Below are 19533 nucleotides of genomic sequence, written 5' to 3' on the forward strand. Positions count from 1 at the left end.
AACTTGGAAAGCCAAGCTGGCTGCATTGGCAGTTCCAGGATCAACTTCTAGTCCGTGGAGAATTTTATAGTGGAAGATAATAATGACAGCAAAAGAAAATAAAAAAGGATCAAGCTGTCCAGAAAGAGCCTGCTGGCCACTGTCAAAGCCAGAGAAGGAGAGGCCAACACAGGGAAGGAAAATCTCACATGAAAGCTGGAAAGAGGAAGAAAAAAGAGTCACTTATCATGTAACAGCACAGCAAACAGGCAAAAGTTATGCTTATGCTGATAACCTGGGGTGGACACCTGCTTTCCAACTTTGTGTGGAATGAACCATTGGTATGTAGAACCCATGCTCTCCTATCCTACATCCAGTTTGAAACAAAACAAACAATGCTGACACCCCTCTGTCGTAAAATTTCATCTCAAGGATCTGTAAAAGTGCCTTCCCGTGCAGATGTGTAAAAATGCTTCCTGCAGCATCGTGGAGATCAGAAATAAAGTAACACCCCTTAACCAAGGGCTGGGTAAATCCATTGCTTAAAAAACTCTGACTTGAAACACCAAAATCTTTAATGACAGAAGCAGGCTGCAGCTATTGGGAGCTGCTGCCACCAGACAGGTAGCTGACAAGCCAGAAGTACCCATCCCCTAAACAAGCCCTCTCATAATCAGATGTTGTCAGCAGAGGCTAATTTGGAGCACTAAAACACGGGTAATCAAAAAGGTACCAGAGCTAGAAGGCCCGATATTTTCAATATTTGCAATCTGTGCACAGAAGGCACTGGCCACACTGAATGTTATACACAAGCACCTTCTGGATCTGGGCCAACATGCTGAAAACTCACTTTTGGAAATACCAGGAGCTTCATAAAATCCCATTAAATTCTGATGTTAGTCTGAATTCCCTCTGATGTCTTGTGTTTCCAGGGCCTCTGCACTGAGGCAAAGCCAGCCTAAAAACAGTTGCAGGCACCACTGAACAGACCTCTTCCACTGGAATTTGTAAGATCAAGGCAAAGAAAGCAAGACTGAACATCTGCCTAGGGCCATAGGGACTGAAAAATCCTGTGTGCCTTTTAAATTAATCTTTAATTAAAGTCAGTAATAATATTAAACCAAAAAGCCCAAACCAAAACCAAAACCTTTGAACTATGACAGAAGAATGAGTGCTGCTGTCAGTATGTGGAAGCAACCTGAGCCTGTAAAAGCCAGTGGGTGACAAACAGCTGTGTGCCTTGAAATCCATCTGGCTGCAAGTCAGACACCTTGAATGCTTCAGAGATCTGGGTCTGCCACAGCTCTTGCCCCAGTATTTGCACAGCACTGGTAAAGCCGGTGTGCTGGTGTGGCTTGGCACGGCTGGCAGTGCGCTGGGATGTTGCTCCTTGTGCCACTGCAGCGTTAAGTAGGCTCCAGCACAGCTCTGCACCCAGTTTTGAAGTCCTTTGTGGCTGTGACCAAAAGTTTTCCACGTTGGTTGTTAATTAACTGTTAATCACATTAACTGCTGATACCAGTTTACAAACTAATGACACTCAGTAGCATCCTCATGTGAAATGGACACACCAAGTATAACCAGGCATCTTTGGGTACCACTTCCCAGCTCAAGGGACCCAAGCTTTCCTATTAGCACTGCTATTTCTGACCTGTAATTCCCATTGCTGGTAAACAAGCAGTACCAATAGGATGCTGCGCTTACAAACTAGGCTCCCTTTAAAATTGTCATAAGCCCAAGGGAAGCCCTGTGAGTGAGTTGTTAAGTTCAAATATAACCTGAAGCTTCTTTCACCGGGAACAGTTTGTAGCTCTTATTAAACGAGAAGGCAAAGATTAATTCTCCACATCTAACTTTCAAAAATCAAAAAGACATGAAAGGTGCAAGTCTGTCAAGAGCACCCACATTCAACTGTTGAAAATGGCAGAGAGAAGATAATTAAAGTGAGGCAAATCATCTGCCTGACATAATCCATTACCCCACTGTTTCTTCTGCAGGAAACATAATGCTACTGGGCTATTTTATTACAGGCTCTGAGGAACAAAGCTGAGCTTGGGCTAAGGAGCCTGAATCTGAACATATTCCACGTTCAGACACTGCTCGACTGGAAGGATCCCCAAAACTGCAAATACAATCAACTAGCATCAGCATTGTAATAGGAATACCTTTGAGTGAAAAAGATGAGCACATCACCCTTCCCAAAGTGCTGACTGCCAATTTACCACAGACTGCCATGAAGAATTAATGTTTTTGGATTTCACACAATGTATTTCTTTGCTGATCAAAACCAGTTACAAGAAAGAGCCCACCAAATGTTGGAAGCTCTGTACACTCATCTGAAAAAGGCTGATAAACTTCTATATGTTTATGGCTTTTACTTCCCCCCAGGACGTTTTTCCTTGATGATATTCTGCTTCTGATTATCTGCCTACCCAAACATGCATATGCAGCAGGGGCCAGTACACAGGCGACTCTGCGGGAAGTTTACAGGGAGGAAACGAATGGTCAGTGTTTTGTTCCACATTGCAAAATGTGTTCTTCTTATATCAATATGAGAGTGCCTGCAGGGGACTTAATAGACATGCAGATCCACAGAGTGATTACTTCTTGCTGAGCTAAAGAGATGCCAACCCTAACATCTGTTTGCAGTTCATTCTGTCTTATCAAAGGCTTTTTCTGTAACCCTTATCACATAGTGTGGAAAGGATGGCTAACAAAACATGCTCTGTTAGCTGAAGAAACAGATTGCTGATCCAGTTATCTTAGGCAAAGGACGCTACAAAGAAACCACAGTACTCACCTTTACACAGGAGTAAATGACTGAAACAAACACCACTGTGGTCAGGATCAGGAAACAGGTCAGGTAAAAACCCAGCATAAATGTAGAGCTGAAATCAAGGAGATTTTTTTTTTAAATTCACACCATATAGAAAAGCCGCAGCTCTGCTCTCCAGAACATGACATTAGTACAAGCTGTGACACACTGCACGGGCTTTCCAGTTAGCATAGCAGTAGGAGATATGAGGTGCCTTGAATACCAACAGATACTTTGTCCTATTTTGAATTACTCACGCAGGCCGCAGAGCAGAGAATACTGCATCTTTTATAGCAATCACCTTCCTGCCAGGGTGACAGCAGAGGGACTGAGAAATATTTCATGCGCCGGAGGAGCTGATAGAACAATTTGTTATGGCAGGTCAGCCCTCGGCTGGCTGTGGGCAGGATACCCCTGGGAAGGGAAGTGTGCTGAGGGCTGCAGTGCAGCCGGGTGGGAATAGTCTCAATGGGAACGGCTACCTGCCCTTGCCACGCACAGGGATCGGCTGCGCTGCACCATCCTCCGCGCTCCGTCTTGTGCATGGGATGGGAGCAACCACGGCATGAGGACAGTCAGGGAAAACAGCCTTAGCTTGGCCAGCTTGAGAGGTTCCTGCTCCTCCCAGCTTTGAAGTGCAAACAGGACCCCAGGGCCAACTTTGTACTATGCTTTTTCACCTATTTTGATCATGAAGATATTCAACAACAATTTCCCAGTGATTGGTCTCAGTGTGACAGGCTAGGCCCCCTCCCAGGAGTTAGCCTTGTTCATAATTTAAAGGAAGTATTCTTGCAACATGACATTGAGGCCAACCACACCAAAGCCAGCTGGTCTCTGTGTTCTCTCATGACTGCTAAGATAATTGTACTTGCTAATTCACTGTTTGAGCCTTTGTAAAATTCATTAAAGCTATTCCTCTTTATCATCATAAATTATCACTGCCATTTTGACTCTAGTTTCAGATTCAAATTCCATGTTGTGTCTTCCATGAAGCTCTGATCGTGACACGTATACACGTGTGGTTTCAGTTGCTGCTTAACTGTTACCTCCAATAAAAGACCAAATCTATACAATTGAAATATAAGGAAAAACAAACCAAAAGGTGAAGGAACCTTCCAACCTGCAGTTAAAACACGGAATTTTATTTACTCTTGAACCAAATCATCTTTCAGACAGGCCAGGCTGCCTAAGGACACTTCAGAACTTACCAAAAAATACAACCACCACCCTTATGGGCGGCGTGGAAAGAGACTGAGCAGCATGACATTTACACCACGCTGCCATAAGGGATTGGCTCCTGCGTAATACAAAGGAGCCAGCCATATGGTTGCCACAGATCAGAAATTGTCAAGTTGTCATTTAAATGTTAAACTGGGTTTTATGGAGACAGCTTAGTGGCTGCTTAGGGAGTCTGATGAGCAACACAAAGGCTGGTAGAGGGCCTCTGCAGGTGTGAAGTCACAGCAGTAATATCCAGAGATCCAAAGTGTAAGCCCTCGCTAAAACAATGACTCTCCAAGAACATTTTTGGACATAATTAACAATGCATTAATTGCTGGGATTGATCTAGTTTCAATTTTGAGCCTCTTTCAGCTTCACTTCCAGTTTCCCAAAGCAGATCTGTCTGTTTACACAGCGCATTTGTACTGATGTTATTTTGCTGATTCAATCTTTCTGTGAGCAGATGTGAATGTCCTCTTGCCTGGGAGAGTGAATGACCTCAAACATCAGACTATGCGTTGTTTCTGTGACCTTCCAAATATCTGATCTGAACACTACAAACCAATCTTTACTCTGAAAAGATCTGTGGTGTGAACAGAAGTAGAAAGCAATTGTAATGGCATAAAATAATACTGGAGCTCACTTTAAACCATTTTTTGTTTTCTTGTAATGAAGATGAATTTGGAGCATTTGCAGAGCTTCTCTGATCTTGTTCTTCAGATTAAAAATGACTAACTCCAAATTTATTTCCAACACAGCACTGCTCAGTGAATGATGTATTATTGCTACTAAACCAGAGCACAGGGAATAGCAACATGCTTTAATTTTAAGGGATTTTTTAATGAACTCTTTGAGGAGAAACACCGTGTCTGCAGAGCTCACTGCTGGAAAAGATCCAGTGGGTTATACCCTGCCTTTCAGACAAAGCATTTCACTGCAGTGGTCCAAGAGCACTGTGCCCCACAGCCCTGAGGAGCTTACGCCACTCTTGCCTGGGGAAAGAAATGACTGCAACCCTTAAACCCGGAGTGAGCTACTCAAAGCTTAGGCATGTGTAGCTCAACTCCCTCTCTACCTTTCTTCTTGCACTGCTGTTCTGAGTCCAGAAGAACATACGCATGAGAGGTTATGCCTCATCTGTGAAGCAGACCGATATCTCAGTGCTCTGAGCAATGAGGCTGTGATGGGTTTTTCACCTCCCTGTCCCACTGTGTTCAGATAAGAGGACAGCTTAGCCTCATGTTGTGAATGCGTACTATGCCTTAGTAGGCAATCCTTCTTACTTAGTGATATTTGTTTTCCACAGGCTTATAAACGTGCTGAACTGAATTTCCTAAGATGGAGGTAAATGGTAAGATAAATCACGCTGGGAAAACAGAAAACCTCACGTGCCAGTGAGGAGGTTTTAATCTGCACTAGAAATGAGTGAAAACAATAAGCACCACGCACCACTTGAGCATGAATTATTTAAGGATTCTTCTCTTCCCCTTGGTGCTCTGAATTCTCAAGAAAAAAACAAACAAAAGTAGGCCAGAATAGAGGAGGGGAGCAGGTGGGAGCAAAGGGATGAAAAGGTACTCACTGTGGCACGATTATGATTTGAACAAAGCAGATGAAGAGGAAGACTAGGGAGGCACAAGCCACGTAGGCTCCGAACCTGTCATCCACCTGCTTGGAGTACTGCAAAAAATGCAAACAGGGTTATGTCAGCAGGAAATTTGGCTGGCTGCCTTCTCTCCACAAAAACTTCTTACTTGGCTTCCATTTAGGTCCTTGGAAAGCAGTGCTGGTAGGAAACGACTAACATTACAAGCTCCCCTTCTCCCTGGGCAAGCTGCAAGGGCTTGAACAGACCCAAAGGCCAGGGAACAAACCCACACAGCTGGGTGGAGAGAGGATTCGCCACCTGCCCCTTGCTTGAGAGGAACAGAAATGGATTAACCAGGACCAGGATTCTAGGTCACCGTCATCAGACCTAAACTTCTTCCATGGGAAGTTTCCTCCAACAGGCATGAATGTTGCTGATGAGAAAACCTTGTATTTTGTGCAGACGGCTTGGCTCATTCTAATGATAGTGCAAGGATGCTGCGGTTTTCACACAGTCACTCCTTCCAACTACTTGTCAATGTATCGGTCACATGGGAGCTGCATCCAATTCCCAAAGATGCTTTATTTAGCTTGAAGCACGGTTCTCAGTACAGACGGTCTCAGTGTTTGAACCACAGAATAAAAGGTGCTCAGAACAGGTGAACTGCTAATTTCCCTAGCAGTTTTCAGCTACAAAATTGAGGGGACGGAGTTGGGAGAAATTACATGCTTGAGTTTTTATCCAGTCCCACACTGATTCATTGAACAGCTGTAAATCCTGCAAAGGTCTGCTTTTGCAATAGGTTGTAATTCCTGTCATTGAAAGAGTGTTTCGAAAGAAAATGATACATTAGTGCAAACTTACTACCAAAGCTTTTTCTGTTGAATAATGTGTTTAACCTGAGGACCACTCAAGTATCCCAAGGATCTGTGTTTGGTTAAAAAAAAAAAGAAAAAAGATGACTTTGACTTTCTTTCGGCAATTAAAACCAGCAGTTTATATAGTACCCTTAACAATAGCATCTGGGTACCTGTGGACTTAACTGAATTTAACTTTGCAGCCATCTAGAGCCAATGGTTTTTCTATTATATAGAGAAATTGAAATGACCTTTGCCTCACAACAATGATAGCTGAAACAAAATCAGAAAGCAATCCGCTACTCGGGAGCCCTCAGTCTCTTACTCCCCTTCCTCACATTTGTGAGATAGAGAACTCTACTTGTTGCTTAGAATGGGCTCCCAAAAATGACCAGAGTGTGAATTGCATCCCAATGAATCCTAGTAGTACCTGGGGCTCCCTGGGGGGGACAAAGGACAGGGAAAAGCCCGTCCAGAGGTGATGTGGAGCTTAAGCAGGCTGAAGTGCGTTTCTCCAGTGATTTGAGGGAGATGAGGGGTGACTGCAACCTCAGTTTGGATGCCTCAAAGTCAGAGAAATAAATCTGGCTTATTCTGGATTCCCTTTACAGCTTATCATTGCATATTCATGTGTGTCTGACAGAAACGGCTTTGTTTTCCTGCCCAGCGCTCCCTTCAGATGACTGTGACTTTCTAGTGACATGTATATTAAGGTTTCCATGAAGAAGCACAATTTTTTTAAGACCACAACCTCACCTCAAACACCTAAAACCTAGCTTTACCTATAGATATAAAACCTTGACCTTATTCAGGAGAATTAAAACTCACAACAAGTCTTACTGACACGTTGCAATGATTTTTGGACATTACCTTTTTCTCCAAGTCAGGCTCCCTGAATGTTAAGAGGAACTTGCGCACATGCTCAGAGCGTAACCGATCAATACTTCTGGCATCGATGGCACGGCCCAGAAACTCATCCACTTCATCTTCTGGGTTCATACTTTCCTGTGTATTCCTGAGGATGTCATGAAAAGGGAGCATAAGAGGACAAGACAATTCCCCCCTCTTCACCATATGTTATCATTTCACTGTATAACAAGCTGGAGGTTAATGGCATTTTGCTCACAACAGCTTCAAGTTGGAAAACGGATTATGAGCTGAGAGGAAAATGATATCAGCTCTAGAGGTCATTGCCAGTCCTGAGTCCACCAGCAAAAGGATTTGATTTACTTGCCCTTTTTCTATACTACATCTATCTGTTTTCTTGTCTTGCAGCCTCTTAACCATCCTTCATTCTCTAAAAGGTCACTAGTCTCCTTCCACTGGTCCTTTGACTTAATTCTTCCCTGCACTGCTGTGCTGTTGTAGCTGTTAGTGCCTGAACTGGCAAAATTATTTATGTAACCAGTCATATTTCTTGCTTCCCAATAATAATTTCTGTAAATACTTCTGTGAAAATTTCCAAACTTGAACAATTTCCCGTTTTTGAGAAAAAATTGTGCACAGAATGAACGTATGGGGAAAAAAATGTGGCCTGACACCCCACTGCCTCCCCTTCATGGAGTTATTTATGAGTAAAAAGCATTAATCAAACAAAATTTTCTGTTTACAAGATATTTACTTAACTCAAGGAAAGGTTGCAAAAGAAAAAAGTAGCAAAAGAAAAAAATACAAATTAGATTCTGTTTTCTAAATATGTGAAACAAGACTTCTAAATTGCTTATAATCTTTAGTATCAGTGTGTTTCTGATGCTCAGCTACAGCTTCAGAAAAATGAGGCTCATTTTCAAAAAATAACACTGTTGTAAAAAATAACACTGAAAACTTAATCACCCTGAGGCATTTTGCACTGAGGATCAGGAAACCTGAAGCACCTCCCCAAACTATCTAGTTATTTTTAAAATCTAACAGGATTTTAATGACTTGATGCTGTCACTTTAATGGCCTGCCTTAAAACTAGCTACAGGCAGAAATTAAAAGCTAATCCTGAAGTGCTGTTTTTCTGCTCTGCTTGCATGATTGCCAAGGTTTTCCACAGGATATGCTAATAGTTATCCATTGGAATATGCCCCCCACTTGCACTGGGGCATATTCCAGTGGGTAACTATCTCTATGTGCAAACCCCATGATGTTACAGCAATTTATGGCTAATGTGCGACCTTCACCTTAGGCACTCTGGAGAAAAAAATCCTGAGGTCTGACAAGCACGATGAAAAGCTACACTGCTTTATTTTCTCGGTTTTATTTGTACTGCATAACAGCGTGTAATGCACAAACACTGTGTTGCAGCCAGTGGGCCCCTACAGTTGCAACTGTGCTGTAGAGTGGAGACGGCTCAGAGCAGCTTACAAACCAGAACGTGACTCTGGTTTAAAAGTTAAAGGTCCCTTTCCAAAAGAAAGGCTCTCCAAAAGCTTTCTGCAAAACTGGACCAGATTTCAAGAAGCCCTCTGTACCCCAACTATACCATGTACCTCTTGCCAAGAGAAAAATAAATCAGGTCCATCTACTCACTTCCATTCCAACTCCCTCTGCCCCAGTCAGCGAGTTGAATGTGTCTACACCTCAGCTGGGTCATGACGACACACCATAGGCATCTATTTAGTGATCATATGGCAATTGCAAACCTAGTTTGTCTCAAGGTCTTACCTCTATTTCAGCCAATCTTAATATTTCAGTGGGGTTGGGGAAAAGAGATTTTTATTTTTGGGCTATAGAGTTATTTAATTCCTTGAACTTCATATACTCCACTTTGAAATTAAAAGTGGTTTTGTCCCTAGAAGGACAGGACATTCGATTTACTTCTACATGCTTCCTTAGAGGAAGCACATCTGCTTGAGCATTCAAGACGATGCTGCTAATTTTCATTCAGTCCTCACAATGTCTTCTGGACTCATAAAAATGAGCAAGGAAATCATTAGGCTTCGTATTTACAGGATGTCTTCCAAGATCCTGTGAGTTATTTACACATTTGGGTCATTCACATTTAGTCATTTCATACCACGTACGAGAGATGCAATACGTTTTCCCCTAGAACCGAAGCAAAAGAGTCAGCTCAGCATCTTGATGAACCTCAGTTAAATTTCAAGTTCCAATCTAAAAGTGTCACTCAGGAAGATGTGAAGAGAAGAAGAAACTGCCTGCTTGGGCTTTGGCCTTGGCTGCCTCCAGTTTCGTAATAGGTCATTATACTGCTGAGGGTATCTCTAATACTACAATAACTTCTGTGGTTGCAGATTATGTAGAAATACCTCTGCAGGTCTTAAATTGCCTTGTTGGGATATTTGCAGCGAGGCAGCCACCTTCACGTAGACTGCAGGGAAGCTTGGTCACTTTGCATATACCTACCTGCTGGAGTGACTTTTGCAGTCAGTTGTACCCAAACTAAATCACTGCAAGTTTGGGTACATTTGCATAAATATAATTTTAAATCAAAACACAAAATTTCCCTGTGCTAATGAGTGCCCTGGAGGCAGTGCCTGTAAGTCAGAGCTGAGGTAATACCATAGACTAATGACATTCATATGAGGAAATACTTATCGATACATTGATAGTGTGTGTGGTGGGGGAAAACTATGGATTTTGGGCCACCACGAAACTTCCAGAAACACCTCTTAAAAGCACTGCTGAGATTTCTCCAAATGCAGCCAACAGAAAATTGTTGCAAGGGACAGGAACAGCACGAACAGAGCTTGGAGCAACTTTTGCACTGTGCTTGCAAATGTGAAAGCTAGCAATTAACCCAGAGATGCTGGCTTCAGAGTAATCCAGAAATGTTCTGCTGATTTAATTACTTTCTGCAAATCAAGAGTGTGACCACTGCCAAAACTACATGTATGCCATAATTTTAAATGCTTCATGCCTAGATTCAATAACTAAATCTGCATTTAGGCACGTAAGTGTTGGGTCCTGTTTTCAGACATGTGTGGTGCCTACATCTTCCTTCACTGTAACAGAAAAGTATTGATGCTCAGCGTTTCTGCACGTGAAGACACTGGGATGAGTGCTTGACATGGTTTAGGTATCTGATTTTAACCAATATCATCATGAACATTTTCTGCTAGGGATTTTTTTTGGCCAAATCTTTGGTCTTGAGTTAAACAGATTTCTGGAGCAAGAGAATCTGAGGCACGTAGTAGCTTCTTTTGGTGCTGAGCAGAAATGCAAAAATCCTGCTATCTGTATATAAGATGGCATCACACTGAATCAGCACTGTAAATGCACAGCTCTTAGCTGTCAGCCGTAACAGCTCAAGTAACCTTTTCAAACTACAGGGTGGAGGAGAGACATTATGGTCCTTGGAGCAACAGTGGAGATGCCGTTCCTCGACAGCTGGGTGACTCTGTTGTGGACAAACACTGAGGCAGCTGAATTTATGTTTTCTTGCACAAACTATGAGGAGAGATGCTATTTCATGAGGGATACTTAAAATTTCTGTATTCTTAAGAATTACTTAGTTGTAATCTGTTAGCTCTTTTCTGTCCAAAGTACATCTAACATCAGCTGTGTTCCCAGCAACCATGGATGCAAAAAAGAAACCCTGGTGACTCCCTCTAGACACCCTGTAGCACCAGCAAAACATCCAAGAGTGCACAGAGCTAAATGTTATGCAGTGAAGGGCAAGTGAAGGAGAAAAATGATTCTTAATATTGCCATGTTCAAACTTATCACTCCCCTTTACTTTCACGGAGTTGCTCTCAATGCTCAACCACCATAATACGAATTTTCCCAAAGCCGGATGGTTAGGGCCCACAAAAGCATTTAGCTGTCCCAGCTCACAGAGGTCCACTTAGTGCTGACCAGCAGCCTGAGAAACATGATAAGGAGCAACAACAACATATTTTAGGCATCAGTCTCCTCTACTGGCACCTATCTTGCTCTGACCAAGCTTACAATTAATGCCATTCAGTAGGACTGAATGTGAAATTATTCCAAACATCTTCAATACAGGAAATGCTTTTGTTATGTCCAGCTGTAGAAGCTAAAAAGTGAACACAGTTGGGGTTTTTTCCTCCAAAAGCAATTTTTCAAAATACCATTCTTGTTAAATTGTGATTTTTTTTAAGTTCTATATGAAAAAAATGAAAATGCTGCTTTCATGTGGCTGCATTTTAGAACATGAAAACTTGAATTTACTTTTTCAAATAAACTGTCATTTCTGAGTTCACTTTTATATATAGAAATAAATAATGGTGTAATAATGAGTAACATAAAATATATAAAAATAAACTCAGAAACTATACATATATTTCCATACATACATAAATTTTTCTTATTGGAGATGTTCAATACTTAGACATACTTTACAGGAAGATTTTGTTCTTGGGATATTTTCAAAGCAGCAAATAGCGAAGAATATTGGGGGCAAAAGCATTTTAATTTCAAAAGCAAGTTAGAACCGCACAAACAAATACATGTTTTGAGGACAGTGGCAGTTCTGAATGCACATCACTCAATACTGTGCCTTCGACTGGCTGTCCCTCCAAGAGAAACCTCTGGGGAGTCCAGGCATTATTCTTGGCTGCTGGGCATTAATTTTTGTCTTTTTTTAATATGAGAAAAAAAATTCCAAATGTGTAAACATAACAGTGTATGACAGAAGAAAATTTGCTTACTTGTCCTTGGGGTCCTCAAAACCCTGAAAGAAAGGAAAAGGACACAAGGGTTAGGAAACAGGCTGACCTTGAGAACACAAAGTATCCTGAGAACGGCATTTCACAGAGGAGTTTTCAGGGCCTTCATTTGTTAGGTGTGGATGGATAGCCTTACCTACCCACAGCAGTGGTTTGTGCTGCTGTGTCATCAGCCAGACAGAGCAGTTTTAGAAAAACACATGCCTTCAGATATAAATTTATGGAAGTGAAGATAAGGCAAATGCTTCAGCTGACTGCTGGCACACTTTATTTCAGGTGTCTTCCTTTTTGCAGTCACCATTACAAATGATACAATGGAAATTGTGCTGATATTATAACTGAGGATGTATTTTACTTGAAACAAAACTCAGAATGATAACATAGGTCAACTATTGTATTCAACAAGGTTGCACCTCTTTATGTTGGGGACTGGCTAAGGGAGCGGATGCATTTTGGTTTTCATCTCTTCAGGAGGAACCTCAAGGGGTCCCCTTCCTTCCCCCTTCACTGCATGCACACACAAAACATGCTTTCTTGAATAAGATTTCAGGAATTATTTATAATATTTATAATAGCCAAAATGTTCACAATTCCTTCAGGGCCACCTGAACTGGGTAAGTGTATGCATTCGTGGGTCATCCATAGTTTAAGTGGCTAGAAGGCCTCAAATTAAAATATGTATGGAGGCATAATTTTATGTTTAGCATTAACATACCTAATAGACCAAATTGCATCAAAATGGCCATTTTGCATGGGCTGAGACAAAATCTGCCCTCTGGCTTAAATTTAACTGAAGTCAAGAAAAATTTTATGTTTGACAAGTAGGGTCAAATACTCAGGCACAGAGTTTGTACACTGTGTTCCAAAACATGAAACAAATGTAGCTGGGAGATAGGAAGAATTCCTTTTGTTTTCCTCCAAGAGACCTCAGGCCAAAACTGCTCAGAGCACGTGAGGATATTCCGGCTGCTGGACCTGCAGCCTGCAGCAAACTGAGATCCGTCCTGACTGCAAAAAAATAAAAATCTTTAGGCAAAAGTCTTCCCACAGCCGCCTTGTCGAACACCATCAGAAACAAGAATGTTGAACAGATACTAAATGAGCAGATTTTGCCCTCGCAACTAGTTAGCAATGTGGTGATACAGCCAGAGGCAGAAGTAAAGCCAACGCAGTCTCCCTGGACAGCATCAGCTTTGCAAGAGGGAAAAAGTGGGTTTTGTCACTTGGGTCAACAGCAAGGGCTGTGATTCACTGAGAGAGCAATTTCCATTTTTACAAACTCTGTTTCAGACTAAACCCACACTGCTAAATAGAAACTGCAACTCCAACTTAACCCATCCGAAATTCAGATAAAGAAAGTCTCTCAGTCCCATGTAACAACCACCAGCCGATCCAGTGGGAAGAAGGAAATAGTAATGTTGATTTGAAGTTAGCATGTCCAGTCATCCAAGCCAAAAATACCATGTACTTTTTGATTTCACATTAAAGAGTGATGAAGCAATCATTCAACTTCTTGTTGTGTGGCTTTTTTTCCCCCCTTTGCTTAATCATTTTACATTTGTCAGAAATATCTGATTGATTTATTTATTTATCCTCTAAGCAATGCTACAACACAGTGCCAAAACTGAAAGCTCACTGATTAATCATGGAGACAAAATGCCCACTAATTTGTCTAGTGTCATAGTCAGTTAGGCTGAACAAAACTCAAAAATCAGCTGAACATGAAAGCTACCAGCCAAGAAATAAGGGGAGGGAACCAATGAGAAAACAGCCAGTACTTGCTTATTAGATAGACATCAAGTTCACATTTTCAAGTTCACTTGTGGCTAAGTTCTCTTAGCCACATGGGAACTGGATGACTGACTGCAGTGAGAGACTCCCCTAAAATGGCCTGATATGGACAGCTGCGTAACCAATTCATCCTGCTTGAAATCCTGAAACTAAACACAGATCTCATACTCCTGCCTTCTAGGTGCACAAGTTTAAGGATACAGGCCAACCAGGTCAAATTACCAAAACACCTCAGCAAGCATATCCTCAAAAAATTCCCCAACATTTCAAGCATGGAAAAATATGCAGGCTGCATATTTAACTGGTCATTTATATGGGTGATCACTTGATCAACACGGAATTTGATTCTCCCCTGCTTCTCCCACCCTGGCAAAACTGTTATAAGGAAAGTTTCTAAAATAATACAGAATTAACTGATCAATTTAAATTGACTAAATGTAAAGTACTATACTGTGCTTGAAACCCAGGAAATTATTCATGCTGGTAGCTCAAATTAAATTGGTGTTTCAAAATAAAAAACTCAAAGGCATATTTCAGGTAAAGCGAAAAAGGAAAAGATTATTACATTTTCTTTCCTGGATCTTCATTTAACGGGGCTAAATATTTAAGAGTGACTTGAACTTTAATTAGAGAGAATCAGCTTAAAATTAAATGTAGTAGGAATCTCTTTAAGTTAAGCAAATTAAATGATTCACTTCAAATGTTCCCTTTTCATATGAAAGATTCTTCAAGCAGAACTGCCAAAAATGGAATTGTTATGGAGAAAGGTCTGCAGGATTATTTTAGGAAAAAACCTCAAACACAGCTTCTTAAAAACTGGTCATTTATTACAGAAGATCTTTCTTATTTGCACTGGAAGACTTTGCCAGGATACAGAGCAAATATATCTCTCGGATCTGGCTGTGACCAGAGGTTTTATTCCCTATCCACTAAAGCGTCCATGTCTCAATCACATACCAAGAAACCTTTTAAGTAGAGGAGATGATCGCATGCACAGGGTCATGCTGCTTGCCCTATTTTGGGTTGGGAGGGAAATTTCCCCCTGGGTTTTGGTTAATGTGTTTTCACCTCCTCCTACTTTGTGGGCATGCTCGGTCCATTGAAAAATCTGCACTTAAATTATTTCCTTCCCCTTGCATGAGGCTTGGGCACTAATGACACATGGGTCTTTTTTCTTCTCCACAGCTGGCAAATAGTTTAGTTTCTTTAGGACTCAGATGCTTTGCTCCAGTTAAAGCCCTTTTTGGCTCAGCATAAGGCTGCTCGCATGAACTGCAATGGTCTATGTTACACTCAGGATAAACATTAAGCACAATCAATCCTGCAGAAACATGGTCTACAAGGATTTGCTTTCATTCCTAACGGACTCATGATCTACTAGACAAATTTCCAAGCTCAAGCAGGAAAGTGAAATAACAGGGCCTGCTGCTGCAAGCGTGTCTATAAAGCCATTCTGCAGCATCCCTGATCTCACCTGTCTGTGCTTGCCGCTGGAGGCTGGGGAGCTGGGCTGGGGCTGTACCCAGCCTGTTCGGGTATAGAGCAGGTTTTGAGCTGCACAGAGATGTGTCAAGGTTGGCATTTCTGCACACACATATTCAAAAATCTGAATGCCCAGAAAAAATAGCTGATAAAAATGATGAGAGGGGGAGTAAGGGGAGAGGAAGAGAAAGAACCGGTTCCTGGAGTTAAATATATAAATCCCTTCTTGACTGCTTATGGATTTGTGCCCAGCAGACTGAAGCAGTGCCGATGGCTTTCTAGGGTGCTATGAAGAAAAGGCTGGGAATTGTCAGCAGGGGTGAAAATGGCAAAAGTGGTGATGACTACAAGAATCAGACAGATAGGAAGGAGTTCGGAGGAGTTCAAGAATAGCTCCATAATCATGATGATGAAGTAGCCCTTGTTAAGGCCAAAATTCCTTTTCTCTAGAAAGGAACATAAGGCATGAGATAGGTCTTATCGCAGTGCAGTACTAATGGACTGCTGCATATAGGACCTCATGCAATTTTTATTCAGTCCTGGTTTAAATATCCCTGATACTGGAGTTTTTCCCCTTTCCCCAGGAGGCTGTATTATTCTGCCATCAGATTGCAAATGTAAAGGTAATAGCATTTAATAATTGCTCTGAGACTAACACAGTTCTCTCTGACTTCAGGAATATTAAGCCAAACTTAGCTGATTCAGCTCCCTTAAAGGCACTAGTACCTACCAAAGAACAGTCCTGCTCTTTCTTCTTTTCTACATGAGATTCTTAAAAAAAACCATATTTTTTATGGCAGGTCAGGTGGCTCGGAATTTACAAGCACTTACTTTTAATGACCATCCTCAGTGGGAGTAGACATGTGCAGGAGGAAAAAAAGAGGGAATGTTATATTACTGCATCTGTCCCCAAGGCTTACTATTTTATGGGGGATATTTTATGAATATCTATTGTGCTAAAAGCTCATATGACTGCCATCTCTCTGCTTGACTTCTAAATTAACTAAGCCCTTTTCTTTGAAGATTAAAACTGATTCCTTAAATAGAATGATAATGTGTTTGTCAAAGCCATGACAAGCTGACTGCTATACCATAATGCTTCAAATCAAGAACCATTAGAAATAATAATTCTAACTTTGAGAACATTAGCTGCAATTATTAACATATTGTAAATATGCAAAGAAAAGTGGAATAGACTTTACATCCTTTTAACTTTTCATTACCTCCAAAAATAAGACAGTAGAGGGGCTGATGAGCTCTATGACCTTCTTAATGGCAATGTGGCTGGGCAGCATGGATTCCACCTTAAAAACTTAGCTGGCAACTCCAGCAAAGTTTTTAAGAGCAAAAACAACAGTGAAACTAATTTTTCTTGACCTTTTTTCATCTCTAGAACAAAGCTGAAATAGGACTTACATGATGTTAAAGCAGAAATCAAAAGAACTTTAGACTTAGGGATAAAATTAGCTTTGTAAGAGGTCAGGCCAACTTGTAAAGCAAAGGTGCTTCACAGAGACAGTGACCATGGAAAACAGAAAAGAAGAGTGTCAGGCTGAGAGTGGATATAGTTAAAAACAAACCTGGTTTGGCCTCCCTGCAAAACTAATTATTCACATCTGTTTTCAGCAGTCATACATTCTGCCTTTGTCCCTGTGGTCAACAAGACAAGGCTACAAAGATAGATGCTGTCAGGTGTAAAAGCAGAAACAAACCTGAAGGACTTCAAAGCACTCAAGCCAGAAATAACACAATTTCTATACCAGAGTCCAGAAGGAACTGGCACAGAGAATACTAAGCCTGATAGGAAGGATATTTAACAAGCATCTAAGTGCAGAACAACAAACTGGCAGAAAACCAGTTTATGAAGCAGATTATATGATGAGTGTGTCTGCTATAGCTGGAACACAGACTAATGAGCTCCAAAAAGGAAAGCTGAAGTGCTCCCTTTCTGCAGCCCACCCCACTTGATAAATAGACTTTAATTCCTCTGCACTGCTCGCAGATGGTGAAACCCCCTACTTTGTTCTACTCAAAATGATTTTGTACACAGCCCCCAGCTGGTAGACTGGACCTGGCCAAACCCATGAATTTATTTGACCCATCAGATTTATATCTATAGAACTTAAGTGGTTGCTTTTGAAATAGGTTTTCCTCCCTTACTTTAATTAACTTCTGGCTCTGAACTCACACCTCTGAGAAGTGCAGGTTGCTCACACTTCCCAGTTTTCTGTCAACTCTGAATCCAAATTTCTTCAGTTCAAAGGTCATGTTTTCAAGTGAAATAGTATGTGGTCCTGCGCCTCACCTGTGAACAGTTACCAGAACTTGCAAAACAGAAAAAGACATAAAAATAGGTAGTCCTAGAAATGCTCTGAATTAATTCCTGGTTCCCTAATCTCTGTCCTTTCATCTCTACACTCCAAACAATGATAAACACAACAAACTTCTACAGAAACTACTGTCAAATAGCCTTCTAATCAGATGCAGACACACTGAATCCAAGTCTAACCAGCCTTAATTGAAATTGCCCACTGGCGCTGGCCAGAGCTGCTCACCCTCTCTGAAAACCAGACCCAAATCTGCTGACCTGCATCCTTTTGTCATTAAAGCTTACTCTCTGCTTTAGGAAGCTTTGGAAATCATTCTGCTAAGTGCCACAACTCCACCTCTGATGTCCACCTGTGTAACGCTGCCACAAACATCAGAGGAAATGTTTCTGTGAATAAAGGGGAATTGGTATCTTCATTTCTGTAGGCTTAAATTAGTCCCAAGCAGAAACTGTCTAACACTTTTTAGTAGTGTCTCGATCCAAATCACCTTTCTCCGTATGACTACAATTTACTCTAGAAAAGGGTATTGAATGTTGGAAAAATTATCAGTGCAAGACTTCCAAGCAAATATTAAACTCTACCTAAGTTTCACAAAAGCAGCTGCAGATCAGCTGTTGCATCTCGCTGACTCTTATCCCTCTTTTAAAGAATTTAATCAAGGATGATTGCAAGCCCTGATCAACTAGAAGAGAATTTAGGTTTGCAGAGAGGATACAAAACTGTATGAAGCTTCTAACAATTTGAGCAAAGTACACTGTTTTATATGGCTCCCACTCATTTATATGAGATCACATGGAACACGTGAATCAGGCAAATCCTCTTTTCAGAAGGACCAAAGCAATTATATAGTATAACTGCAGAATAGGATTCCTCCCCTTGCTGTTATGTGAGCTGTCTAAACCAAACTGGCTATACAGAACTCAGACTAGACTAACAATTTCCTCCCAGGTCTATAGCAATATGTAGAGATTACAACAGAAAGCATTGCTTGAGGGTTTCTCCCTGCTTGATTACAAGTTCAGGGGATTCTGCATACTACAATAGTGGAGAAAAAATAGTGGGTCAAATTCTTTTCCATTGGGTGCCCCTGTCCAGCTCCACTGACGTCAATGTTGCTATTACCAGATTTAGCAGATGATTGCTGGAAAAGAGGATAATGGTGACCTTCAGTTAAATGAAACCTTTAGAAGGAGGGTGAACCCTTGGTGCCCCATTCATGGACTCAAGTCCACTTCTCTTTGATGGGGCTGCACTATTGACTGAGGAAAACTTGCCCTACTGAGTTTTATTTTAATTTTTTAATAATTTTTGATGTTTAAGTGGTAGTGTTGGCACAGAACTAGCTATAGTTCATCTAATGTACCTGTTCCCCAGTTTTGATTTCCAAGTAACAAGAAAATCTATTAGAAGGGCAACTTGGAGACATAAAGGGAGGAAGTGAGCTGCTGTATTTGTGATTCAACATGCAGAGAATTCTTTGATTTAGGACAGGGTGAATAGGACAAGGAATTATATTTTATGGTTAAATGACCAGGCTTGTAGATGAGTGTTGTTTCATTAGACAGTAAACACCAAGCAATCAGATATCCTGCAGAAGTCTGTGCAGAGCTCTGAGCAGCGCCACAAGGAATCAGGCAGTGCCTACCTGAAAGAAGAGCTTGTTCTTTATTGCACTGGCCATACCCACGATGCATTTTTATAGCCTTGTCTCACATTTTTAACATATGCATGCAGTCATATTTCCTACATGTGTATAACCCCTATTTGATTTTATTTCAGTTTTTACTTTGTAACTAACATCGACATCATACAGAATTTCATTGCAAATTAAATG

At 41.2% G+C, this 19533-nt stretch overlaps 1 protein-coding gene across 1 annotated transcript in view; it reads right to left on the bottom strand.

Annotated features, from left to right (window-relative positions):
- ADCY5 (adenylate cyclase 5) overlaps positions 1 to 19533 on the bottom strand; it is a 218182-nt gene that overhangs the window by 19003 nt on the left and 179646 nt on the right. Inside the window, 4 exon segments of the mRNA XM_010568815.1 lie at positions 2780 to 2867; positions 5601 to 5698; positions 7334 to 7478; positions 12079 to 12101. Of these exon segments, the coding sequence (XP_010567117.1) occupies positions 2780 to 2867; positions 5601 to 5698; positions 7334 to 7478; positions 12079 to 12101 (354 nt within the window).

The sequence above is a fragment of the Haliaeetus leucocephalus genome, unplaced genomic scaffold (genome assembly GCF_000737465.1).
Source record: "Haliaeetus leucocephalus isolate CR32 unplaced genomic scaffold, Haliaeetus_leucocephalus-4.0 Scaffold1, whole genome shotgun sequence".
Taxonomy (NCBI): Eukaryota; Metazoa; Chordata; class Aves; order Accipitriformes; family Accipitridae; genus Haliaeetus; species Haliaeetus leucocephalus.